The following is a 26,481-nucleotide window of genomic DNA, read 5'->3' as shown; positions in this document are numbered from 1 at the left end:
CAATAAAGAATAACAACTCAAAGACAGTGAAGCTTTAAAATTAATGTTTGTAGAGTTAATACTTTACTCTGCCAATTGGTGGAAATATTTTTTTCCTTAGTAACAGTTTTGACTAAGCAATCCATATTCTCTCCATATGAATGGTGACAAATGTGCAGAAGGCAAAAAAACAAATATTTTTCCAATAATAATTTTGTGCAGATTTTCAGTGTATAAATAAAAATAAATCATTTCTGAATCTGTCATCTGATTATTTAACAGTAGAACAAAAAAAACCTAAACTAGTATTTTAGTGAGTTTCTAAATTTTATAACAGACTGATTTTACTAAGAAGGATCAATAATCCGAATCATCTTCTGATGTTTTATTGCTGCTGTGTTTATTTACTACCACGAGGTGGCAGTAATGATCTGTTTTCAAACATGAATCTTTTCTCTGTTTTTTAAACTCAACCTTTCCACCATGCTGATGCCGCAGAAAGTTCATGAACCAGCTGATCAAACATCTTTCCTGATGTTCTTCACCACTTCACTGATGTTTATTCATCTTGATTTTTTCATGCCAGATGAGGTCAAAGACTAAACGTGAGAAAATGTTCAGAAAACCACCAGAACACTGTCCTTCACTTCATCTGTAAATGTTGCTGAATAATTAAATCAATTGAAGCTGCAGCAACAGATGCTCCTTGTACTGAGTGATGTTGATCACATATGTGAGCTGCTTCTTCTCCTCTTCCTCTCTCAGGATGAAGATGATCTCCAGGATGAGTGACTGTCTTGACTTCTGCTTTCTCTAGTCTGAAGTTTTCAGATCCTCATGGATAAAACTAATCTTTCACAGATAGTTGTCCAAGAACAGTTTCATGTAAAAGTTGTTATTCTGATAGAATAAAGGCCATAAACCTCCTGTTTTTTTTTTTTTTTACAAAGTTCAAATGTCAGATTTACATCTGAAAGTAAAGGTTAATCAGCTCATGTTCTTCCTCATTTTGTTATAAAAGAAGAAGCACTAAGAGTTCATACATATGTGAGTATTTTAGATGTTTATATAAGACAATACATTTTTAATGCTGAATCTAAACTGCATGTTATAAATTGGCAGACATGCTGCTGATCAAATGTAACTTCTTGACATGAGCTGTAGATCCTCTAGATGTCCAGACTGTGGGAGGAAACCAGAGGACCCAGAGAAAACCCACCATGCACCAGGGCTGGGAATCAAACCCAGAACCTTCTTGCTGCAAGGCAACAGCGCTACCAGCTGCGCCACTGTGCAGAGTTGAAAAATATAATACAGATAAAAGTTTAACTTGAGTTTGGCTGAATCTAATTTTGTCATGACAAAAACATGACATTTTCTTTAATGTGTTTTGATGAGGAAAATGTTAGATTGTAATGAAATATTGTATTGTAATAATGATGACATTGAATCATTTATTGCTTCACGTTTTAAATAATTTCTAAATGATTTCTGTCCCAATCAGACCCATTGATCAGTTTTGTGTCTAAATGATGAATCAGCTGATTGTTAATGAGACCAAAGATATTTTTCTGATGAAGGGATTTAATATTTTCACATATACAGTTGTGGTCAAAAGTTTACATACACTTGTAAAAAATCATAATGTTATGGCTGTCTTGAGTCTTCAATAAGTTCTACAACTCTTATTTTTCTGTGATAGAGTGATCGGAACACATACCTGTTTGTCACAAAAAACAGTCATAAAATTTGGTTCTTTCATAAATTTTTTATGGGTCTGCTGAAAATGTCACCAAATCTGCTGGGTCAAAAATATACATACAGCAACATTAGTATTTGGTTACATGTCCCTTGGCCATTTTCACGGCAACTAGGCGCTTTTGTTAGCCATCCACAAGGTCCTGGCAAGCTTCAGGTCGAATGTTTGACCACTCTTCTTGACAGAATTGGTGCAGTTCAGCTAAATGTGATGGTTTTCTTGCATGAACCTGTTTCTTTAGCACTGTCCACATGTTCTCAATGGGGTTTAAGTCAGGACTTTGGGAAGGCCATTCTAAAACCTTAATTCTAGCCTGGTTTAGCCATTCCTTTACCACTTTTGATGTGTGTTTTGGGTCATTGTCTTGTTGGAACACCCAACTGCGCCCAAGACCCAACCTTCGGGCTGATGGTTTTAAGTTTTCCTGCAGAATTTGGAGGTAATCCTCCTTCTTCATTATCCCATTTACTTTCTGCAAAGAACCAGTTCCACTGCCAGCAAAACATCCCCAGAGCATAATACTACCACCACCATGCTTGACAGTAGGCATGGTGTTCCTGGGATTAAAGGCCTCACCTTTTCTCCTCCAAACATATTGCTGGGTGTTGTGGCCAAACAGCTCAATTTTTGTTTCGTCTGACCAGAGAACTTTCCTCCAGAAGGTTTTATCTTTGTCCATGTGATCAGCAGCAAACTTCAGCCGAGTCTTAAGGTGCCTTTTCTGGAGCAAGGGCTTCTTTCTTGCACGGCAGCCTCTCAGTCCATGGCGATGTAAAACACGCTTGACTGTGGAGACTGACACCTGTGTTCCATCACCTTCCAAATCCTTGCAGACCTGCTTCTTGGTGATTCTTGGTTGACTCTTGACCATCCTGACCAATCTCCTCTCGGCAGCATGTGATAGCTTGCGTTTTCTTCCTGATCGTGGCAGTGACACAACTGTTCCATGCACTTTATACTTGCGTATAATTGTCTGCACAGTTGCTCTTGGGACCTGTAGCTGCTTTGAAATGGCTCCAAGTGACTTCCCTGACTTGTTCAAGTCAATAATTCGCTTTTTCAGATCCACACTGAGTTCCTTTGACTTTCCCATTGTAGCTTTTGTAGCTGAGTCTAATCACTGGGTCAAATGAGCCCTATTTAAATGGGCTCATGAGAAGTCAACAGCTGTAGTCAATCAGAATCACTTACAAGAAGTGAAGAGGCCATGACATGAAGCTAATTTGATTGACACAACTCGCTACATCACCAAAGTTGACAAATTTTGTTGCTGTATGTATATTTTTGACCCAGCAGATTTGGTGACATTTTCAGCAGACCCATAATAAATTTATGAAAGAACCAAATTTTATGACTGTTTTTTGTGACAAACATGTATGTGTTCCGATCACTCTATCACAGAAAAATAAGAGTTGTAGAACTTATTGAAAACTCAAGACAGCCATAACATTATGTTTTTTACAAGTGTATGTAAACTTTTGACCACAACTGTAATACACAGCAGCAGTTAAAGCTGGTCATTAGAGACATGAAGTAACATCAGAAAGTAAAAATGGTTTTATTTTAATCAGCTGGATCAAATGATTCATTTTGGTGACATTTTTTACATGGTGCTTGAAACAAAAATTAATCTGTTCTACTAACTGTAAAAAGTAAGTAAGAGTTTTGTTATTCTCTTCCTCCTTCAGGCTTTCAGATGTGATGCAGTTTAAATTAGACAGCAGAGAAAAACTACCAACCCTCACCCTGCAGTCATGTTGACACAGTGGAATATCTACTAGAGGTGTGTCTGTGTGTCTGAATTTGTCTGTGTTCTTTGACAAAGCAAGGAACACATTCCTGAGCATTTCGCTTGCTCTCTGACAGCTCAGAGAGCAAGCTCACATTCCTGACTTTGCTCTCAGAGAGAAAGCTCAAGAATGTGAGCTTGCTCTCTGAGAGGAAGCTCAGGAAAGTGTTCCTTAGCATTTGAACATGCATTTCTCTTGCTCTCTGAACAAGAGAAATGACAAAACAAGGAACACATTCCTGAGCTTATCGTGCTCAGAGAGCAAGAGACAAGCTTTTTATTATTTCTGATTTTTATCTCCAGGTTGAGCTGCTCAAGTTTTATTGACTCTAAGAATCTAAACTGAAGTTTTCATTCCCGTTACAGAAACTTGAATTTGTTGTAAACAATCTGCTGTAAATGAAAACTGAGCCTAAAGTCAGAAACAGGAGGATCCAGGTTGACATTTCAGAAACATGGAGAGTTTCTAAAAGAAGCTTAATAAGTGAATAGATAAAATGATTCAGCAGCTTGTTACACAGCCAACATTTATTCCTGAATATAGTTAATTTATTTCTCTATTTTCTGAAGGTTCAGTTAAACATTTCTGCTCATGTTCTTCATTCTCATTTACAATCATTAAAAGCAGATTATTTAAACCAGTGACCTGATCATTTAAAGCAACCCAAGTTTTAATTTCACTGAGTATTTTTTTATTAAAGTGATAAATTCGTTGAAGTTTCTTCATGTAAGAGCAGGAAGACGTGGGGAAGTCAACAAGCTGAGTTTTCATTTTGACGGTTTTCAGTCCAGGTTTTGTGGTTTATTGAGTTTAGTTTCAACAGCTTCAGAGGACGAATATGAGGAGGTGAAACTTTGTGTTTTAGTTCCTGTGTTTTGCCACCTACTCAGGCACTAAAACATTTTGCTTTTCTGAAGACCTACTGATTAAATTAATAAGTTAATGAGAAATTAATTAGGAAATAAATCAAATAACTTCAACAATAAACTCTAAACCTGAAACTTGGAACCAGTTAGATTGTTAACATCTGAATGAAAGTGTAGTTAGTGGCTTTAAGAAATGCAACAACATTTTTCAAAAGTGTCTTTGTTCTTTATACAATGATGGCATGATCTGCAGGCAGACCTGTCATAATAATGAATAAGACATTTTAAATATTCAAGATAAATAAACAAAACCACATAAACAACAAATAAATGAATTATAAAGTATCTATAAACAAACTTGTCCTTCAATAAACGGCTGATTGAGTCCAAAGTACCAGACTGAAGACTTTTATCTGGTTTTTAGTAGAAAGACAGAAAAGAGGAAAACAATAAATTATACAAATGGAAATGATTGAGCTTGATTTAATTTGTCATGTATTCATTGATTTATTGCTTATAGTGACAGGCCTCACTGCAGGCTTCATGTAACAAAGAATGTTTACTAAACCTTCACTGAATCAAACTGAAGTTTGTTTTCTCTGAATGAAAGTAAAGAAATATAGTTTGACTCCTAGATAAAGGTAAGACAGGTAAGGTAATCTTATTAGAAGAAAGCCATTCAAGGTGCCTTGTTGTAAAGTATGTAAGGTATTAAGCAATTCTAACTGTCTTGTTGCTTTGAACTGATTAAACCAAAATGAAGCAACAGTCATGATTCACACTTCTATCCATGTTTGGTTTCATTTCTGCACAACAGCTTCTTTCCTCCTCCAGTTATAAATAGAAGCTGAACTTTAAGGTTTGCTTTGCTTCACATTCTGATATTTTTGTTTCCTCAAAATCATTTCATCATCCAAGTGATTGATTTAAAAACAAAAGAGCAGATCTTAATTATTCCCCTTCTATTTAATGTTAGCTTCCTACAGATTGTTACATTAGCACTGAAGATGAAACTGTGCTGAGGTGGAGGATTAAATGTTGCTTTGAGGTCAGAAACTGAAAGGATAAAACACTTTATTGAAGACGTTCTGTTTCTGAGCATGTTTAGACAGATCTGTGTTTTCAGGCAGACAGGAAGTTAAAAGGTGTTTTTAAAAAACTGGGCAGAAATGATTGGAGGAAACATGAGGCCATGTTGGTAGGATCTCTGTAGGACTGAGATCAGGGCCAAAAAGATGAATTTATTGCTGTTAAGCCACTTTGGCTGAATGCATCAGAGGCCTGCAGTCATGAAACACATTGACATTTTAAATTAGGAACTTAAAACTGTTTGAAAACTATCTGGAGATGCAGTTTGTGCAGATCACCTTGTTTATTCTGCTCTAGTTTCTGATTTCTATAGTAATTTCATGTTTGTATTATTCTCTGTGTTTTGCTTTCGGACAACAGAAGAAAATTAGTTGTTGTGCTAACTCTAGCATTATTAATATTGATTATTACTGCTAACATGTCGATTAATTTAAATAATAATCACTCAAGTTTATCTGTGTAGCACATTTCAACAACAAGACAGCTCAAAGTGCTTTAAATTATAAAAACAAAAATATAAAGTCATAAAAGGAACCATACAGTCAACAATAGACTGTAAACAGCTGGAGAAACACCTGGACGTCCACCTGGACGCCTGCAGCTGTAAGGCGTCTGCAGGGTCTGCGACGTCTGCAGACATTACATTTTGATGAATGTTATAATCAAAATCATCAACACAGATCTGATATGTTGGTCAGTGTTTAATTTATTATGCTTCAAAAACAGCTATAAACAGGAGAGGGTTTTAGTCTAGATTTAAAAGAACTGAAATAAATGAAACAAAATACTTGAAGTTATTATTGTAGCAGTTCCTCCTGCGGCAAAACAGTCCCCCAGCATGATGCTGCCAACACTATGCTTCAGAGTTAGGATGTCACCAGCATCCCAGTTCTTCCTCCAAATGTAACTTTGGTCATCTTGGTCAAACATTTCCACTTCAGCTTCATCAGACCACAGCTTGTGTAACTGATGCCTGAACTGATGGTTGAAACAGTTTCTATGAAGCTCCTGCCTTCACCTCACATGGTTTTCATCAGAGACCAACAGATGATTTCTCCTCCTGCAGTCAGTGAAGTTCACTTAATGCAGAATGATTATTTTGTTCACACAGATGTTTGATAAGATCTGTGGAAAGATTCTCACAGATGTGTGCAGGACTGGAAATGTTTGAATGTAATCAGTCAGAGAGCAGCAGCTCATTATATCAGTCACAGCAACAAACACCTCGGTGGTTCATGCTGGATGTTACTGAAAGTCATTATTGGAAAATGAAGTGAAGTTGGTGTTGAATGTAATTTAAAACTGCAGAGTTGAACGTTTATGTTATGACTCAAGCTACAACATGTTTTATTTACACTCTAAAAAGAAAAAAGTTGAACCAACTTAATTGAATTGCTTCTGTAGGTAACAAGCAATTCAATTAAGTTTATCCAACTAAATTTATTAAGTTTAACCAATTCAATATATTATAATCACCCAACTCAATTTGTTAAGTCAGTCTTACTCAAATCATTTAGTTTACTTCAAAAATGGTAAATAAACTTAAATAACACTTTTGACCACATATTCACACATGTATTTAATGCTCAGATTGGTTGGCAACTTGGCATTAAGTACCCAGGGGACACATTAACATACGACAGGAGGAAGCTGGAATTGAACTGACAACCTTCCGATTACAAGGCAACTGCTCTATCCACAGAGCCACAGTCGCTTACTGGGAATGTGTCCCTGTAAGCGTAAGAGTCATTGTGTCAGACATGGGACACAAACTGAATTATTTCAAGTAAAGTCAAAGTGAAAAAGGTTATTTAAGGAAAAGATTTGTGTATTTAGATGACACTGTAAAAAGATTATTTAAATTTAGTTTGGAACTTCTTAAAAGTTTGAGTTGACTTTCTGTAGAATTAAATCAAAGAGATTTTAAATGTTTATTAGAACAAAATAAATGATTTGAGTAAGAATGACTTAAATTTGTCATGTTAAACCCCCTTATGAATTAAGTTATAAAAACTTAGCAAATTGAGTTGGAAGAACTTAGTGAATTGAGTTGGATGATCATAATAAATTGAGTTGGTCAGACTTAGGATACAAAACTGGCGTTGAACTCAATTGTTTTAAGTAAAGTCAAAGTGAAAAGTTCCTTAAGGTTAAAGATTTGTAAGTTTTGAGTTGAATGAACACAAAAAAGTAAGTTGTCATAGCAAAAGCAAAAGAATTAAGTTAAATTAATGTAAATAAGTCCATAAGATGAACTACAGCCCAAAAACACTTTTTAGAGTGTAGTGTGACTGATAATTAGTACGACTGTACTCAGAAGAATAATGAGCCCAATACATTTCTACTGAAACTCTCAGATATTTCATGATTTAATATATTTACAAGAACATCTAGGCTGTTCAATGATGCTGAAAAGTCTTAAATCTGCAAGAAATAAAAGATACTTTTCCACGATTAAACAGAAATTTATGGTATTAAAGAAAGGATAGACTCTGACATTATAAAGTCTGAAATTTGTGTGAAAAGAATGAGCCTTGTTTTCACACAAATTGAAAATGAGCCTAATTTTTTTTCAGTGAGACTCGTTGAAAAAATGCCCAGAAAGGGAAGCAATGTTGTGCTTTTCCACAGCCTGAAGAGCTTATACATCATTTCCTGTATCCGGGAAAGATACAGGAAATGTATCTACCACACAACTGGAAGACAAGACCAAGACCAGGTCCTGCCTTTCTAGAATACCAGGAAGGCAGGTCACTGCCGAAAATAGCATTTCCTGTACAAGCACACACAGGATTTCCACTTTATGGCAGAACGAACACTTAAACGTCTCATGGCTGCTTTGTTTATTGCTGTCTGTCAGAAACCTGCATGTTGTTGTGGCTCATTAATCCTGAAGTGATTTTAGGATCAGAGGAACATCAGTGAAAATTGTCCTTTCATTTAGTCTAATAACGACTCAACCTGCTGTTTTCTGGAGCATTTTGATCCACATGAGCAGGAAGCAGAACCTGCTGATAAAAATCATAAACTGATCATCACCAACACCTCAGCCTGAGCTCTTCTTGGAAAAACTAAGTGTTTTATAGCCGACTGGTTAAAGGGCCTGTTGTTGTTTTATGTTTTATTAAAGTTTTGAACTGAATTAACTTTGCAGCCAACAAAAACCTCAGTGAGATTCAGATTAAAGAAAGATTCAAATATAAATTCAAAAATACTTTATTGGTCCCAAAGGGCAAATTAGATAGAATAAATTAAGATACTATAAACTTTCTCCTCAGATTTCCACCATGATCTTCATCAGAGAAAGCAGCTCTATTCTCTCTGCCTGCTGGTGAACAGGGATCTTATTGCCTTCAGTTGTCTCACCGTTTTTGTTGTTGTTGTTGTTGTTTTTTTTTAATAAACATGCTTATAGAAAATAACGTGTTTAAACATTGCAGACTCATGACATTTGTCATGACATAAAATAATTTCACTAATCTCCTTTGCAACAACAGGCAGCGGTTCTGAAACTACGACTCAGTTTTTATTTATTCAGTCCTTCACTGTGTGACTCAGTTCCTCTCTTCTTCAACACACTCTGAAGGCTTCAGGGGTTTTCCTGTCTAAACTTAATTTTAACAGAAGTCATCTTATTCAGCAGAACTGCATAGGAATGTGCTTCAAGGATCAGGGTTGGGAAACACCATAACAACATGACACATCTTTGTTCAGATCCTGGGCAACAAATTACTACAGTAATAAAAAAGTCAGCCAATCATCAGTTTCTCTCTGGTTACAGAAGTAATTCATTATTTAACACAAAGCAGCTGGACCTTGGTAGATGAATTTTGTTCTGTATTTTTTTTCAGGACGAGTCCAGAGTGACAAAGACGTCCTCAGAGAAGGACGAATCAGACTCCATGTGTCCAGACTGAGGACTGAAGACTCTGGTCTGTATCTGTGTGACGTGAAAACTGAAGATGGATTCAACTCTGGAAGATGTCGACTCAACGTTACTGGTGAGAAGAAATAATATAAATCATTTTCCTTTGATTAAAATCTTAATCTGTTTAATGAACCAACATCTTCATCTTCTACATGAATCCTCTTGGATCTCAGTTTTCATCAGATTTTAATAAATATTTCTGATATTTCTACAGCAGCTGCTGATCAGATCCAAACTCAGAGACCAACTTCGACTCCAGAACCAGAGAGAGGAAGGAGCATCATCTTCATCAGTCTGGGAGTGACAGCAGCTCTGATTGTTATAATTATAATATTTATTACTTTCAGAAAGAAAAGTAATACAAATCATTTAACAAGTGGAGCTGAAAAATATAATACAGATAAAAAATTTGTTCACTTGAGTTCGGCTGATAATAAATCTGTCACGACAAAAACATGACATTTTTCTTTAATGTGTTTTGATAAGGAAAATATTAGACTGTAATAAAACATTTTATTGTAATAATGATGACACTGAGTCATTTATTGTTATTGTTTCCATTTCCTGTTTTAAATCTAAATGATTTCTGTCTGTCAGAACCATTGATCAGTTATTGAGTCTGAATTCTGAATCAGCTGATTGTTACTGAGACCAAAGATATTTATCTGATGAAATTATTTAATTTATTATGATTAAATGAACATTTGGATTAATATGTCGTAAAACAAGACACCTAGACACTTTTGAGTGGTTATTAATATGTCATTATTTTCAAGTGATGATTTTTATTCGTGAAACAATGTTTTATTCTTTAATTTAGATTTTCACCATCAGTGTTTGTTTTTGTAGGAAAGTTTATAAATTTAAATGTTGAGGTTTCATTAGAGAACCGTTAATACTTCAACGAATCCAAAGTTTTCTAAATGTTACAACTCAAACATTGAGAAACTGATGTTTATTCTGTAGTTTTATGTTTTTATCAATGAACAGAAACTGAGGCTTTTATTAATAGCCTGTTTCCTTTTCTATCAGCTCTCAGACCAGCAGAGGCTGAACCTCACAGTCCTTCAGACCCAGAGGTCGGCATGGAAACCAGCTGATAAAGCTAAACACAGAAACATCGCTCTGCTTTTACAGGCTGATAAAGTCAGAGAGGGAGGAGAAAAACTGAGAAGGAAAACTTTAAGGAAGGAGACAAAATACTTGGTAGATCTGGATTTACTAAATGTTTAAATGTTTTAAAAATGTATGTAACCAGTGATTTAATGGTCTAAACAAAGTCTGTGACATGTGGGTTGGAGATAGAAATGCTGCAATGACTTCCTTAAACGACAAACTCTGCCTCGGTTTCTGATTGGTTCAGAAGTGCAGAGTCAGATGACGTAGATGTGAAAGGTAAAGGTAACTTTTGTTCATTTCCAGGTTCAGACATGACTGTCTGCAATGGGCTGCTGTCGCCCCCTGGTGGCAGAAACATTCATCACGTTGCAACAAGTAAAGATCAACCAACTTCCCCCCCCCCCCTCTTCCACTTCACCCCCCTCCCAGTGTGGTGTTGTGTAATGGATGGTTGTACTGGACCTGCATTTCCGTTGTCTTTCTGACAATGACAATAAAATTCTTCTGGTTCTGACCAATGGACCAAAAGGTTTTAGAAAACTCTTCAGTTTTTCCTGTTACCAGGATTTTAGTGACGAGAGCAGCTCAGTATAAAATGTCGTCATGCTGAGGGATTTTCAGGCTCAGTCAGAAAACTAGAACCAATAGATGGAGATTAACTGGAGAGACTTGATGATTATTATAATAACATCAGACATGTTGAATATCAGACATCAGATGGAATCACTAATTAATATTAATTCACCTTTTGGGACCAAAATGACTCAGAGACTCTATCAGGTTAATGAGGAAAATATTATCATCATCTGTGAACTAAGGGCTGATCTGAATGTTGAACATTTATTTTAAATGAATGTTTAGATGATTCATCAGATTATTAGAGGATATTTTACCAGATTTTAGACAGAAATATTTAACAGGAAGCTATTTAATTTAAACACCAGTTCTCTGAAAAACATTAAAGTCTTTAATGCTGAACTGCATCAAATTCCTCTGAAAACAATAAAACTGTCATGATGTCCAGTGGTTGGAGGTGAGGAAGACGCCGGTGAACCTGGGTAGTCATGATGAAATTATGATTTAATAAAGAACCAGGAACAAACTGAGAAATACAGGCAGCAACGGAAACAGACAGACAAATGACAAACAGTAGACGAGGAGCGACGAAGGACAGAGACAACAGGTGGGGTTAAACACAGGGAGGAAATCAGGGAACTGGACACAACTGGGAGCAAACAGGGACGACAGAACAAAACACAGAAAAACCTCAAAAATAACTACACAGAAAACAGATCATCACAAAAACTTCATAAGAGAAAAAGGTTTCCAGCTGGTTTATTGTGAAAAGATTTGACTAAGAGGGTTTGTTGTAATAAAAATAAGGTTATTTTTAATAAACATAAAGATGGCAGATTATACATGAATAAATTACCTTAGAGTCAGTTTTAAAAAGAGAAATTATGACGATCCACAATGTCTAAGAATATATTAATGAGATGAAACTGAGCTGTTTGTTTTGGAGATGTTCATTTACCCAGAGAGAGGAGATTATTGTCCTGTTAGTTAAATTATTTATTATTTATCACAAGAAAATGTTATTTATGGATTGTTGGAGGAAAACTGGACAAATTATTAAGATTGGTGGTTGGTAGTTAATTATGCAAAATGTTTGCTATGAACAAATAGAAACATTTTAGTTTTCATATAATTATATTCATAACATTTAGTTATGAAGAAAAACAAGAAAAAGTATCACAATAATATACAACAGCAATAAAATGTGATATTTATAACTTAACTCTCCTCTGATGACTTTGATGTTTTCCATCTGGATGAAATGATTTCTACTAAAGTTGAGTTTATTAGTTAACATCTGGATGTTCATGAGGTTTGATGCTCACTGAGGTGAAACAGCTGGATGAAGATTTAATGGAGCAACAAAAACAGGAGGAAAAAACTACATTTAATAAAACTGGAATTAAACATAAACATCTGAGACAATAATTTACAGTGTTCTTATTAGAGGTAAACCCAACAGCAGTGACAAGAGACTTTATACATATAAAAAAATTATTTAACTGAAAACTGATTTATAAGGTTTTAAAGTCTTTTATTTCTTTAAAACAGAAAATCAAGACTTTTCCCACATAGTTCATGTGTTTCTCAAAGAGTCTGTTGAGTTAAAAGACGTCTTGCTTCTCCTATGAGTATAAATTAGAACTACAACTAGAATAATCACAAATGTTACAGCTGCTACTTTAATCCAGATGATATGTGTCCATCTCTCTGGTTCTGGAGTCAAATTTGGTCTCTGAGTTTGGAGATGATCAGCAGCTGCTGGAAAAGAAAAGAAATTATTTACTTACTCAAGAAGTTTTAACTTTAAGATAATTATGTTTATCATGGATATAAATGTCAGTTTCTAACTGTTCATTGGAAAACATTTCCATTACTTTCTTCTCACCAGTAACGTTGAGTCGACATCTTCCAGAGTTGAATCCATCTTCAGTTTTCACGTCACACAGATACAGACCCGAGTCTTCAGTCCTCAGTCTGGACACATGGAGTCTGATTCGTCCTTCTCTGAGGACGTCTTTGTCACTCTGGACTCGTCCTGAAAACTGATCATCCTGAGATTCTGGAAACTCAACACCATGATGGACCTGATAGAGAACAAAAACTCCATGATCCGTGTTCGCTTCACAGTAGATGAACAGTTCCCTGTAGGATCCCTGAGTCCTGGTGGTGAAGGTCCACTCCAGAGTGATGCTGTGGTTCTCCTCTGCCTCATAGCTGCTCTGGGTCACATTCACTACAAATGTTGCTGCTGAGGAGACAGAGAGGGAAAGAGAGGAGCAGACACACTGAGAACTGGAACATGGGAGTCTTTCAGCTCCATCTAGAGAGCTTTCTGTCACAAAGACAAGATGGAGACTGACCACAGAGACATGAGCTGAGGATGAGGAGCAGCAGGGAGATCATCTTCATCCTGAGAGAGGAAGAGGAGGAGGAGAGGCAGCAGGACATTAATAAACATCAGTCACATTATGAGGAACATCTACAGTCTGACTTTTAGATTCATCAGGTAGAAACTCCTCAACTTTCTAGTTTTGTGATGATGATTAAAGTTTCTTTGAATCTGTTATGGTAAAACATTCTTCACCCGTTAAGCTCAGTGTCAGGGTCAGTAGGTCAGTCCACCATGTTTTTGTGTTGAAAAATGTTAAAAGTTACAAAAATTCTGACATGCACAAGCCGACATCATGATTTGGAAATAATAGTGAGACTAACAGGACGACCCACTTTGCACCTCGTCCTCATCAATGGGTCACTATAAACCTAATGTAATCATCTTTACTGTCTCATATTTATACATCATATTTATACATCATATTTATACATGATAGTTGGAGGAAGTAAAGTCTGGTGGCCCACCAGCTTATAATACAGTGGGAAAATGTAAAAATAAAAACAGCACTACTGCCACCTTGTGGCCATAAGTAAATACAGCAGCAGCTTCAACTTCCTCTGATTTCAGAGCAGAAACTTTATTTTTTTGGAGATTAATTATTATTAATCATCAACCTGGAAATCTGCAGGAGTTTGTGATTTTATTCTTTCTCTATTAATGACAAAGTTACAAACTAAAGCTGAACAATCCCATAATTCACTGCTTCTATGATCTGCAGAGTGTTCATTAATTGAAAAAGGTTTATTTAATATTAAATTATATACTTCAATTCATCAAAAGAGACTAAATGATTTATTAAATAAAACCTGAATTAAGTTAATGAATATATTCATTAAACATATTAATTCAGTCTCAATAACATAAACCTTTTACTGTTTATCTTTGTTTTATGCTTCAGTCTGTATTTTATGGAGTTTATGTGTCACTGAATGCCAGAAAACATTTATTAAATCAGCTCAGCTCAGATTACATGAGTTTAACTTGGTGGAGGTGAATATAGATCTGTTTCATGAAGTTTCTCTGTTTTTTTTTTTCTGAAAAAATATTTTATCAAGATTTTTATTCATTAATATTTTCATTTTCACGTTTGTACTCATCTCTTCGTATGAAACAAGTTCAGCGCTTAAATATCACTAGTTCATCTGAAACAATGTGAGCAAAGGGAGCAACAGATCCTGGTTGCTAAAGGAAACCAAACATTGTGGAACCGCCAAGTGGTTCCGCTTCGTTTGGAAAGAAAACCTGCAGAAAGAAGTTTGATCATCTTCGTCTGAGTCCGCTGATCAGTTTGAGGAAGAAAACAACAAGTAGCAGGTCTAAGATCATGTTGTTCTAACTGATATCCTCACCTCTTTGTTGCATTTAGAGGCTGCAGGTTTTATCGGTTTCATCAGAGCTGCAATGACTTTCTGTTGTAGAAACTCGTCTGATTTTCTGCAGAGGATCTGCTGAGTTATCGCCGCTTCTCAACAAAAAACTTCACAGAGAAAAACTGGAGGACAAAAACTAAATAAATTAGAGTCACCCAGAAGGTCTCAGACATGAGCTTCATCCATCCGCTGCAGTCCATGTGAGAGAATGAAAGCGGGCAAATTCAAATCACTGATGACGTAACACCACTGGATGAACGAAGGACGCCTCGGTCAGACTGATTTAATAGAAACACACAGATTGAACTTCTTACTGCTGGTTTAGGAAAATGCTTGATTAGATAAATCTGATGTTAATGTTGAACCCTTTTATTTTTGTTTTGTTATTTTTACTATAATCTGTCCCATTTGTGTCTTAAAGATTCAACGTCCGAGGTTACCTGAACGCATCATGGCTGACTGCTCCTCCTTGCTGCTGCGGTCTGTCCTTCCTGGTCTTATTGAGAAACGAGAGAAGTGAGAGAAATATTTTAGCGCTTTTAATGAATCAATGACCCTTCATGTGTTCATAGAAGCTGTTTGATAAAATCATGTTTTTATAAAAGAGACTCAGAGAGAAAAACAGACCCAGAGTCCTGGAGGAAGACAGAATATTTCTGAATGTTTTCTCCAGTTTTAACTTCAGGTTCCTCTAACGTGTAAAACCGTTCAAAGCTGACGTGGCTCTAATAAATGAGAAAGTTAATATTGGTCAATTATTGATACCATCAGTTCCTCCATCTTCTTCTTCTGAGGATTTCTCCTCCAATCAAAGCAGCTTCAGCTTCAACATCTGGATCCAGGATGAGGAATTAAAGAGTTAATAAATGTTGGATGTTCAGGTCAGCCTGTGATTAAATGTGACTGAATCATCAGAGACGTTCAGTAAAGATGTTCAGGATAAACAACTAAAGAATCAGAAACTCTGACATTTGCTCCAAACTGATGGCATAAAGACTTTTTTCCATCCAGACTCGTTTCCACTCAGTGATTCTCCTCTGATCTCAGAGTTTTCCTCGTTTCCAGGCAGATTGTGTCTCTTCACATGTTTCAGGTTCAGCTGCAGAGTTTAAAACGTGAGTGAAGTTGGCCCCCACCTTCTTCAAATCAGACAAAATTGGTGTCAAACGTTTGTGATGCTTTGGCTTTGAAGATATTAATGAAAGTGTAAAGGTCAAAAGGTCAACCAGCCACCCGCCCGCTTTTGACCTTTACACTTTCATTAATATCTTCAAAGCCAAACCAACACAAACGTTTGACACCAATTGTGTCTGATTTGAAGAAGGTGGGGGGGCAACTTCACTCAGGTGAGTTTAAATCACTAAAACTGACTTTGTTACTTTGAGCAAATTAAACTTTAGAACAACTAAGATGGCCTGGATGAATCTATTTTTAAGTTTCGATAAACTGTTGAGAAAATGTGAAAAATTAAAACTCTAAACGAGACAGATTTATAAGTGAAAATATTTATTTCCACAATTTCACAAAAAAAGCACACACAAAAAAGCAAGACAGAACATATTTTACTTTATCTTGTTTACAATGTGTTGACATTTATTCACAACTATGTGCAACATTTAAACTTTAATAAATAGTTAAGAGTTTAGAAAACATAAGAAACTATCAGCATTTTTCAGAGGAAAGTTTTAACAGCTGTGCTAAAACTTAACCTTTAAAATCAAACTAGATATTTGCTCAAATATTTCTTCATTACTCCCTTAATAATAATAAACTATTAATGAATTAATATCTTAATATTGTATTATACTTTCAGATTCCAGGTGTAATTTCAGAGAGAAACTCATCTATTTTATTATAAATATATTTTCTTTCTAGTTTGCATTTTAAAACTGATGTAAAACATAAATAATAAGAGCTAAAAGTCCCGGTGAAACATAAACTCAGATTCTTCCTCGACTGTTTGGTTGTAGATTCTCAGTCGGAGGTTGAAGCTGATCAGCAGCTGCTGGAGAGAAAAGGAGAAACTTCAGTTCAGACCTGGAATCAGATGGATCTGCTTCAGCTTCAATATAATTATTTAATGATTCAGCAACATTTACAAATGATAACATGAAGAACAGTTTTCTGGAAGTTTCCTCTGAACTTCATCTCACAAACATCTGACCTGAAATGATCAGATGAATAAACATCAGTGAAGTGATGAAGAACATCAGGACAGATGTTGGATCAGCTGGTTCATAAACATTCAGTTATTTTTCATCAACATGGTGGAAAAGTTGAGTTTAATACTGATGACAAAACAGGAAAGATCCATGTTGAAACAGATCATTACTGCCACCTTGTGGTGATAAACAAACACAGCAGCAGTAAAACACCGGAACATGTTTCAGATCGGGCCGCAGTTGGTAGAGCTGTTGCCTGGCAGCAAGAAGGTTCTGGGTTCGATTCCCAGCCCTGGTCTTTCTGCATGGAGTTTGCATGTTCTCCCTGTGCATGGTGGGTTTTCTCCAGGTACTCTGGTTTCCTCCCACAGTCCAAAAACATGTCAGGTTAATTGGTCTCTCCAAATTGCCCCTAGGTGTGAGTGTGTGTGTGCATGGTGTGTCTCTGTGTTGCCCTGTGACAGACTGGCGACCTGTCCAGGGTGACCCCGCCTCTCACCCAGAACATTAGCTGGAGAGGCACCAGCACCTCCTGACCCCACTGAGGGACAAGGTGTAAAGAAAATGGATGGATGGATGTTTCAGATCTTTGACTCTTCTGAGTTAAATCACTTATAAAATGTTATAATTCTTGATTTTTATATAAACAAACTTGTGAAATCTGGATCATGTCTATTATTTAATGTCTAAACTGTTCAGAGTTTGTAAACTAAAAATATGCATGAAATTGTTGCTGAGAAAACATTTGTAAAATATCTCTGAATACATTTATCTGAATACAAATATCTCCCCCGTCTGTCTCTCCTCCCCTGTGTGCGTGCATGTAGGTGTGTGTGTGTGTGTGTGTGTGTGCGTGTGTGTGTGTGTGTGTGTGTGTGTGTGTGTCCTCCGATTTTCATCATCTAACCACAAAACCTCCCCAGAGCTCATCTACCTTGATGTTTTGATGTTTGGTTCTTCTTTCTGACAGTGTGATCAGAAACGCCTCCCACCCATCATATATAAACAACAGCAGCATTATTATCTGGTCTGCTGCTGTTCCAACCTTCTGCTAAACCAGGAGATCCACATCACCAGGTGAGTTACTTGAACTGGTCCCTTTGTGGCAGATCATCTTCTCAACCTTGATTTTAAACATTCATAGATGTTTGCATGTTGTCCAGAATCCTCTGTCTTATTGGTCATAATAGTTATTTTTACTTTATCAGACTTGTGACTCCAAGTTTAAATTAATAGTAATGAATGTGACCCAGAGGACATATTTATACTTGCTTTTCCTCATAGAAACATTTAAACAGGAAACTTTGTCTCTGCTGTTTTCCAGAAACTTGTCATCATGTTTCAGAGTTTTACCGTCCAATGGTTTTATTTAACTTAAGACATTTTTCTCATGTTATTAAGTCAAATAATCTGATACTTTTTCATCAATATCAAGAGATTATTGACTTTAAACAAGCCCCAGTTTTGTGCTGAAAAGTTACTTATAGTTTTTGTCATATTTCAAGTGTACTAAGATATTTGCACTAAAAACTAGACTAAATACTTTGTAAGGATTTTGGTTTTTGCAATGTAAAAGCAGCATGTTTGGTGTCAAACAGCTGATATCCTGAATGAAACTCACTGAGTTCACTGAATCAGATCAACTGATTTCTGTCAGTGGATGAAAGCTGGAAGAAATTAGTCTGATAAAAGATGTTAAAACATGAAAATGTATCAGAAATATTTGGTTTTCTAGCAGAAAGATGATATTTTGTTCCAGTTCTGACCATCAAAGATCTTCTAGTGGATCTGAATGAAGCCAGAATCCTCTGATCTCTGCAGCTTCAGCTTTATGACAGTTTACTTCAGTTTTACTGCTCATCATTCAGCAGATGAATTACCCAAAAACGCTGCTTACGTTTATGAACAACAGATAAATAAACCCACTGAAGAGTAAACAGATGTGTTCCCATCATGAGGTCGTGACCTTCACAAACGTGATGTTTGCTCTAGTTAGAAACCAAATATTTCTAACTAGAGCAAACCACAAGTTTAACACATCATAACCTGAACATTTGCAGATTATCTGTTATCGTGTGAAATACATTGAGTGTTTCTCTGATTTTTATCAGTTATTAATTCAGAGTGGAAATAAAGAACATCATGAACCCAAAAAGTTATAAAACAATCAATGGACTTATGATGGTTTTCAGCATCAACCATCTTCAAAAATCTGCTCTGCTTTTTTCTAGCTTTGTTTTTAAAACAACATATTTCTGAGCAACAATAATCCTGGTCACTTTTTTCTGAACATTTTTCCAAATTTTTAACCCTCTGGTATCGATTTAACTCACTGAGTTAATGCAATAAATAATCGTGTTTAAGTTTTCGTTCCAGTTCCACATCATTTATATAAACATATTAAGAGGTTTGTGAATGAAATCAATAAACTCAGACCTGTGGCTCATCGTCAGTTAAGTGTGCAGAAATTAATGTTGTTTTAAATATAGATTCATGTTTAAAGGTTAACTTTGTCCTTTTTCTATATGCTCTCAATAAAATTCTGCAGAATTTGCACAACATAATTATTGATCAGGCAGTAGATTGTTTTTTGTGATCAGGCCTGAAACCTTTAATATAAATTTAATTTTCTATAAGTTTGATGTTTTACTTGTGTTTCTAAAACATGTGAATAGAAATTAAACTGATTATTTTACTGCACAACAGAGAAAATTTTATACAGTATAGTTTAGATCATATGAAAAGCGTGTTTTTTTTATTAAAGGGTCATTAGCGCCTTCATGACTGATGATTGATATAAAATGTCTTGTTGCTGATCTGCTCTGAACATTTTACTGTTTCAGATTCAAACCTGCAGTTCAGGAGTTTCCATCTGAAGAAACTGAGGTCAAAGGTCAGACTGAGTTGCTATGACTATAGTTGTTCCTCATACTGACTGATGTTGTTCCTGATGTCCTGCTGCCTCTCCTCCTCCTCTTCCTCTCTCAGGATGAAGATGATCTCCCTGCTGCTCCTCATCCTCAGCTCATGTCTCTGTGGTCAGTCTCCATCTTGTCTTTGTGACAGAAAGCTCTCTAGATGGAGCTGAAAGACTCCCATGTTCCAGTTCTCAGAGCGTCTGCCATAAATCCTCTTCATTGTTCTGTCCTTCCAGAAGCTGCTTACACCTCCGACCCTCAGGAACCGATTGGAGATCCAGAAGCTAAACGTTCGCCAAACATCGGCCTTCAGATTTCTCTTGCAGTGTTTTCAGCAGTCGGATCTGTAGCATTATTTCAGCTGACCAAATGTCTCTTACGTCGCTGTTTTGGAAACAATCAGAGATGTTCAGAAATTATTTCAGCCATGTAGCTGGAGAGCAACTGATGGAGCTCTTGGATTGGACGTTATTTTCCTGAATAATTAGAAAAACTGAAATATGTTTGTTTTTAGAAACTGTCTATTTATTCATGTAAAGTTTATTTCACATGACAGAAATGTCATGTTTTAATCCTTGAAGGTAAAACTTTTAAATTGAAGAAGGTGTTCTTACTTTCCTCCATTATTGAATGGAGAAAAACAATATTCAGATTCAGATCATCAGGATCAGAATAAAACAGCTCTGCTGCGTTCCAGTTGTTTTACATTAGTCTGTTTGCTTAAATTGCTGGATTAATACAATAATTATAAGTTACAATATTGGTCTTATTTTACAGTGCATGAGTTGGGGCAGGTTTGAGGTCGGGGTTGCATATTCAGTAGCTGTTTCTGACAAATTAACTGGTATCAAATCAGCTGGTTTCTGCTAAACTTCACTGTAAGCAGCACATTACTGGGATTAATGATAAAGGCTGACAGGAAATCAGTTTCATGTTGAATTGTTCTTCATCCCTCTGCCTCAGTTTGAAACATAAAAAAAATGTTTTTAAAAGAGTGGTGGGGTTGACCCCCTTGTCTCACAATAGAGTGATTTCTTTTAATAAGGATCAGTTAGTTCACCTGATAGTTCAGATTGAGACAAAATAATCTCCACGGAGAACCGGAGCATTTTATATGTGTGTTGGTTCATACTGACTACATTTACTGCATTTTATCCTCTCATAACATTTCTCATGCTTACTGAGGCCTGAGGAGGGTCAAATCAAGATAATTCATCTGATATTTATCTGAACTTGGAGGGAATTTGCTGGGACCAATCAGGTCTTCAATATTTTCAGAGGTGAATCTATTTAGTGATGACTTTGGACTCATTTGAAGATGGATTTTCAACACTTCCAGACTAAAGTTCAATATATTAATGATTTCATTTGCTGCTTTGCATTTCTGACAGTTTTTTTATATTAAACCTGTGAAATGAGGCATTTATTTTCCAAGGTGAAATCCTACAACTTGAAGAACTGTGACGTAATTTTTCAGGATTGTTTTGTCTTTTTCTGTTATTTCCTGATTGTTAAACTCATACCTATTGTTACAAAGCACTTTATCATGTTCATGCGCTGTAAATAATATTTCAAAGTTTTCAATAAATCCATATTTACAACCATGTTGTCCTGTGTAAAATAAAGTGATTTAAATTTTAATCCAGTCAGATTGGAGCTTAGAAACAGTTTGTGTTTCTACACGATGCCATACGAATCCAACAATGTTACAAATTTTAATATTAATTTCTCTAACATTCAGTGGGAAACAAATCAAACTAAAATGTTTCGTCAGTCAGTGTAGTTGTCTAACAGCTTGTCCCTTCAATGTGGTTTTGTTTGCATATTTTTTACTTTCAGTTTTGATCTTCCTCTTTTTCAGCCACTGGAGCTCTGCAGCTTTTACTTTTGATTCCGTTGTTGTTGTTTTTCTTTCTGAAACTTTCTGATCATTTCGTCCAGATAATCAATAAATGAACAGGTGAGCAGCTCAAATATATTCATATCTTCTTGGTTTAATGTTTTCTACAACTTTTGTTACGTTACATACTGATGAGGAAGCAGCGCCATGACGGCAGATTAAAATGCTGCTTTGTGTTCAGAAAGTAAAATGCTAAAATAAATACTTTATTTAACGCACATTATGCATCTAAATTGCGTTTTGACAGACGTGTGTTTGCAGCTCAGACATAAAGGTAAAAGGCGACAGATGGTTTCTGCAGAGAAGCAGGAAATGCGAATTTTATCAAGATGAAGAAAAACTTTCATTTTTAACATCAAAAATGATATTTGTGCTGCTTAATTCAGGATCTGATCAAATATGAACATTATTCATCTGCTGGGTAAGAAAGTTGAGGAATAAAACAAAACAATAGAAAAAGATCAAATGTTATCGGACAGCTGGCGCCATCTAGTGACGAAAACATGTTTCTGCATGTTGCAGAGAAAATCAAGCTTTATGTTTTAACTTTAGTTGCTCAGACTTTAGTTTGTGATGATAAAATGACAGTAAACATTTTGCATAATTATTAAATAAGTAAGTATTTTGACCATAACTTTATTTTAGGCATATTTTCCAACTCCAAGCTGAATCTTAACAGCAGGTGATGTGAATATTTATAATGAGGGAGGCTGCAAAGAGGCCATTAATTGTGACTCTTAAACATTCAATTTTGAACATTTATGTTTGCGGTTTAGTAATATTTAAGATTAAATGAGAATTTGTAGTTTATGATTAATAACATAATGCTCAAAAATAAAACTTGCCCAATAGCACAGTGTGTTTCTGTCACTGATAATCAGAATAATAGACGACATCAGAATGTGGACGATCTGCTTCTAACTGCATCTCAGTGATGCTTCACTCAATGTGAACTCAGCTTCTTCCTTTTACATTAATGTTTGTAGCAGCTTTTATTTGGAAAGACGAATATTCTCAATCCTCAAATATAACATTGTCAATGAAACATTGACACTGAAAACTGTAACTGTGATATATAAATGTCTGGTTTAGTTTTGTAGCTGTCTAACATGAATCTTTCTTTTCAGAATAAAACTGCAGAATTGATTGTAAAATTCAACACAACAATCTAAACAGGGACAGAAAAAATGAATGAAGGTTTAAGACAAGAACAAGGAAATTTAAGATGCTTATTTTACTCATAAAAGCAGTTTAGGTTTAATGTAGTGACTGATGTTTATTAATGTCCTCCCCTCCTCCTCTTCCTCTCTCAGGATGAAGATGATCTCCCTGCTGCTCCTCATCCTCAGCTCATGTCTCTGTGGTCAGTCTCCATCTTGTCTTTGTGACAGAAAGCTCTCTAGATGGAGCTGAAAGACTCCCATGTTCCAGTTCTCAGTGTGTCTGCTCCTCTCTTTCCCTCTCTGTCTCCTCAGCAGCAACATTTGTAGTGAATGTGACCCAGAGCAGCTATGAGGCAGAGGAGAACCACAGCATCACTCTGGAGTGGACCTTCACCACCAGGACTCAGGGGTCCTACAGGGAACTGTTCATTGTCTGCAGCTTGTTGGCTCCTCATAAAGAACTAGTTCTCTATCGAGTCCATGAAGATGATGAGTTTCCAGATTCTCAGTATGATCAGTTTTCAGGACGAGTCCAGAGTGACAAAGACGTCCTCAGAGAAGGACGAATCAGACTCCATGTGTCCAGACTGAAGACTGAAGACTCTGGTCTGTATCTGTGTGACGTGAAAACTGAAGATGGATTCAACTCTGCAACATGTCGACTCAACGTTTCTGGTGAGTTTTCCTGAAACACCTGAACTTTTAATGTAGAACTTTTATTATGTAGAATCAACTCTTTTGAGCTTTGCATTATATTGTTATTCCCTCATCAAAAACATACCTAGAGTGCTGCTTTGATGCTTTCATGCATGTTTGAGAAATCATTTAATCTCCATGGCAACCATTCATCTGTGTAAAACGCCTGGTTGGATGTTGCTCCTCCTCAGAGCTGCAGTTTCCAAGCCGAGGAACTAGAAAGCAGCAATTAGCAACACCTGATGGAACATCTGTCATTATAGGAGTTACATCTCAGTGCAACGGTGGTAAAAAGTTTCCTAAAGGGTTAATATAGGTGCCATGTGATGACATCCTGAAGGCAGGATATCAGAAAGAGTTTTTAAAGAGACAGAGACCCAATTTCATGGTGTCACATTATAACTCAAATTTTAAACGCTTTTTTTAAATGCCCAGTTGTTTTTATAACAACTGGAGGTGATGCAGTTACTTGATTGTGCTATAAAATATCACTATGTGCTTGGGAAACACATCATTCTGCCCCTTCAAGTCTAAAACTTGTGACTTTAAATTTTGTGAAAGAAAACTGAAAAGATGCAGGAAAGTGTTTTTGATTAAAAAGTAACTAATATTAGGGGTGCTGTAGCAGCGCAGGGTCAAAACTCAACCCAGGTGAGGAGGCCTTGGTCCTGGATGCAGCAGCTTCAATCCTGGCCTGGTGACATTTGCTGCATGTCTCCCCTTCTCTCATTACTCTCTTTCCTGTTGACCGCTTTCAAATAAAGGCCACTAGAGCCAACAAAAATAAAAAGTAAGACATTTTTGAAACCAGTGAGTCTTTCTGATTTTATCCAGAAAGACACTCTGGATAAAATCAGAGAAAAAGATGAAAAGTCTTCATGTTTCTGTGGGTTTGTGAGCAGAACCGACCCGGTTTATCCAGATTAAAACAAAACCAAATCAGTCTTTGTTGTTTATTTGGTTTCATGTTTGTTTAATGTACAGTTAAACTTTATTTTTCTGCAGCTTTCTGTAAAATTCAAAGCCATTAAATATTAAAACAAAACAAACCCAAACAGTTTCTCTGAACATTTTCTCATTCTGAATGAAATATTTAGTATTTCCATAAATCTCCTTCTTATTTCTCTCCGTCCAGCAGCTGCTGACCTCCAACCCAGAAAATGACCTTGGATCCAGAAGCAGAAGGTCGAGGAAGAATCGGCCTCCATGTTTCTCTGTTACTGACAGCAGCAGCTCTGATGGTCAAACTTTTCCTGACTCTGTTCAACCTGAAGGTTCCTGAAGCTGTTGGACGGACAGACGGCCTCACATTTCACTCTTCATCACTTTGGTAACCAGAGCAGATCCTGGTTGATATGAAGACTGTAAACCAGGCCCAGAGCATCACTCCTCCGGTTGTCAACGGCAACCGAAGTCTCTCTGGTCTGGCCATAGAGTGGATGTAGTTTAGCTGTTTCCTGTCTAAAAGCTGAAAGGTTTTGTTACTTGAATCATTTCATTTTCTCTTTCTGATGTTAAAATGTTGTAAATAAATCAGTTTTTATAGTAAAATGTTGTCAGGACTCCATGTTGAATGTAGAATATTTTTCACTTATTAATTTGTCTCATTCAAAGTTTTAAGTTTTCACATTTTTCTCAGCAGATTTGATCAAAACTGTCATCAATTTGACATAGATGAAGAAAAGCAGAGCTGCTGTTTCACAGCTGAAATGTTTCTCTTTGTCCACATGGTGGCGCTCTAAGCTCTGACTAAAAGCTGCTCAGCAGTGAAAGTTAGTTGTTCTCCTCCTTTCTGTCTTTATTCAGTTCTAATGTGAAAACACAGATTTAAAATGTTTCCTTTAATGAAATGTGTTTATTTCTGATTATTAAATATTGATCTGATCAGTTGATCAGCAGCTTCAACCTGATGCTTCTCTCAGTCAGATCAGGTCACATGATCCTCAGATTCTGGATCAGAACCAAGAACCCGTCCTCACCAGATGTTCTGACGACCAGCTGCAGATCAGCAGCAACTCCAGCCTCAAGCAGGTCAAAGGTCAAGCTGGGTGTGCAGAGAAACCAGAGTCCTCCAGCATCAAGACGTTTCTATTCAAAAACCTGCAGAACAAAATGCATAAATCAAAGTCCAGCTGTTTAGTATTAAATAATGATTTACTTCTGTAACCAGAGAGAAACTGATGAGCTGGTCGACTTTGTCAAACCATGAATGAGGAAAATCTGATGAACATGAAAAATAAAAATAGTTTTGGAGATGAACTGTTCATGAAGACAGAACTGAATCTTATAAACTGTATTAGGTGTGTCAGACTTTAAAGTTGCAGAATACAGACTAAAGGTCAAACAAATAGTGAAGTCAGATGAAGTATCACTGTAGAAATTTGTTTCCCAGGATTTGAACAAAGAGATGTAGTGTCACTATGGTGTTTCCCAACCCTGATCCTTAAAACACATTACTATGCAACTGTGGTGATTACGACTTCAGTTCAAGTGAAGTTTAAACAGGAAAACCACCTACAGAGTGTTGAGGAACAGAGGGGCTCAGAGTCACCCAATGAAAGGTTGAATAATTTAAAAATGAGTCGTAGCTTCTGAACTGCTGCCTGTGGTTGCAAAGAAGGAGGTGATTGAAATTCTTTGATATAACGAACCTTTAATAGAGTCTGCATTGTTCAAGCACATTGTTTTCCATAAGCATGTTTCTAAAAAGAAAATAGTGAGACAACTGAAGGCAATAAGATCCCTGTTCACCAGCAGGCAGAGAGAATAGA

The 26,481-nt window shown here is 36.3% G+C and overlaps 1 protein-coding gene and 3 long non-coding RNA genes across 6 annotated transcripts; 3 read left to right on the top strand and 1 right to left on the bottom strand.

Annotated features, from left to right (window-relative positions):
• Nucleotides 1–447: 447 nt before the first annotated feature.
• Nucleotides 448–21,552, top strand: LOC148154232 (uncharacterized). Its single transcript, XR_015765980.1, has 3 exons — nucleotides 448–584; nucleotides 20,022–20,071; nucleotides 20,188–21,552. It is a non-coding gene; the product is annotated as an uncharacterized LOC148154232 (long non-coding RNA).
• Nucleotides 9,333–9,936, top strand: LOC148154233 (uncharacterized). The gene is made up of 2 exons (XR_015765985.1): nucleotides 9,333–9,484; nucleotides 9,626–9,936. It is a non-coding gene; the product is annotated as an uncharacterized LOC148154233 (long non-coding RNA).
• On the bottom strand, nucleotides 12,475–15,985 carry LOC106910714 (programmed cell death 1 ligand 1-like). 3 transcript variants are annotated; one of them, XM_088015152.1, is made up of 4 exons: nucleotides 14,851–15,985; nucleotides 13,470–13,519; nucleotides 12,995–13,357; nucleotides 12,475–12,864 (listed from the first exon to the last, which is right to left on the bottom strand). In XM_088015152.1, exons 2-4 carry the CDS (start codon nucleotides 13,516–13,518, stop codon nucleotides 12,683–12,685), a joined length of 594 nt encoding a protein of 197 aa, XP_087871278.1. In that variant the 5' UTR covers nucleotide 13,519; nucleotides 14,851–15,985; the 3' UTR covers nucleotides 12,475–12,682. The 3 variants fall into 3 exon arrangements, with proteins under 3 accessions (XP_087871278.1, XP_087871279.1, XP_087871277.1); XM_088015153.1 differs by having other exon boundaries at nucleotides 12,475–12,867; nucleotides 12,995–13,354; XM_088015151.1 differs by having other exon boundaries at nucleotides 12,475–12,867; nucleotides 14,851–15,105.
• A 2,049-nt stretch (nucleotides 21,553–23,601) lies between the features above and the next one.
• On the top strand, nucleotides 23,602–25,261 carry LOC148154231 (uncharacterized). Its single transcript, XR_015765993.1, has 2 exons — nucleotides 23,602–23,689; nucleotides 24,849–25,261. It is a non-coding gene; the product is annotated as an uncharacterized LOC148154231 (long non-coding RNA).
• The last annotated feature ends 1,220 nt before the right edge of the window (nucleotides 25,262–26,481 follow it).

The sequence above is a fragment of the Poecilia mexicana genome, unplaced genomic scaffold, assembly GCF_051168715.1.
Source record: "Poecilia mexicana isolate PSO_F unplaced genomic scaffold, ASM5116871v1 scaffold_18, whole genome shotgun sequence".
Taxonomy (NCBI): Eukaryota; Metazoa; Chordata; class Actinopteri; order Cyprinodontiformes; family Poeciliidae; genus Poecilia; species Poecilia mexicana.
Note: the sequence above shows the minus strand (reverse complement) of the source record. Positions and strands in the feature narration are given on the sequence as shown.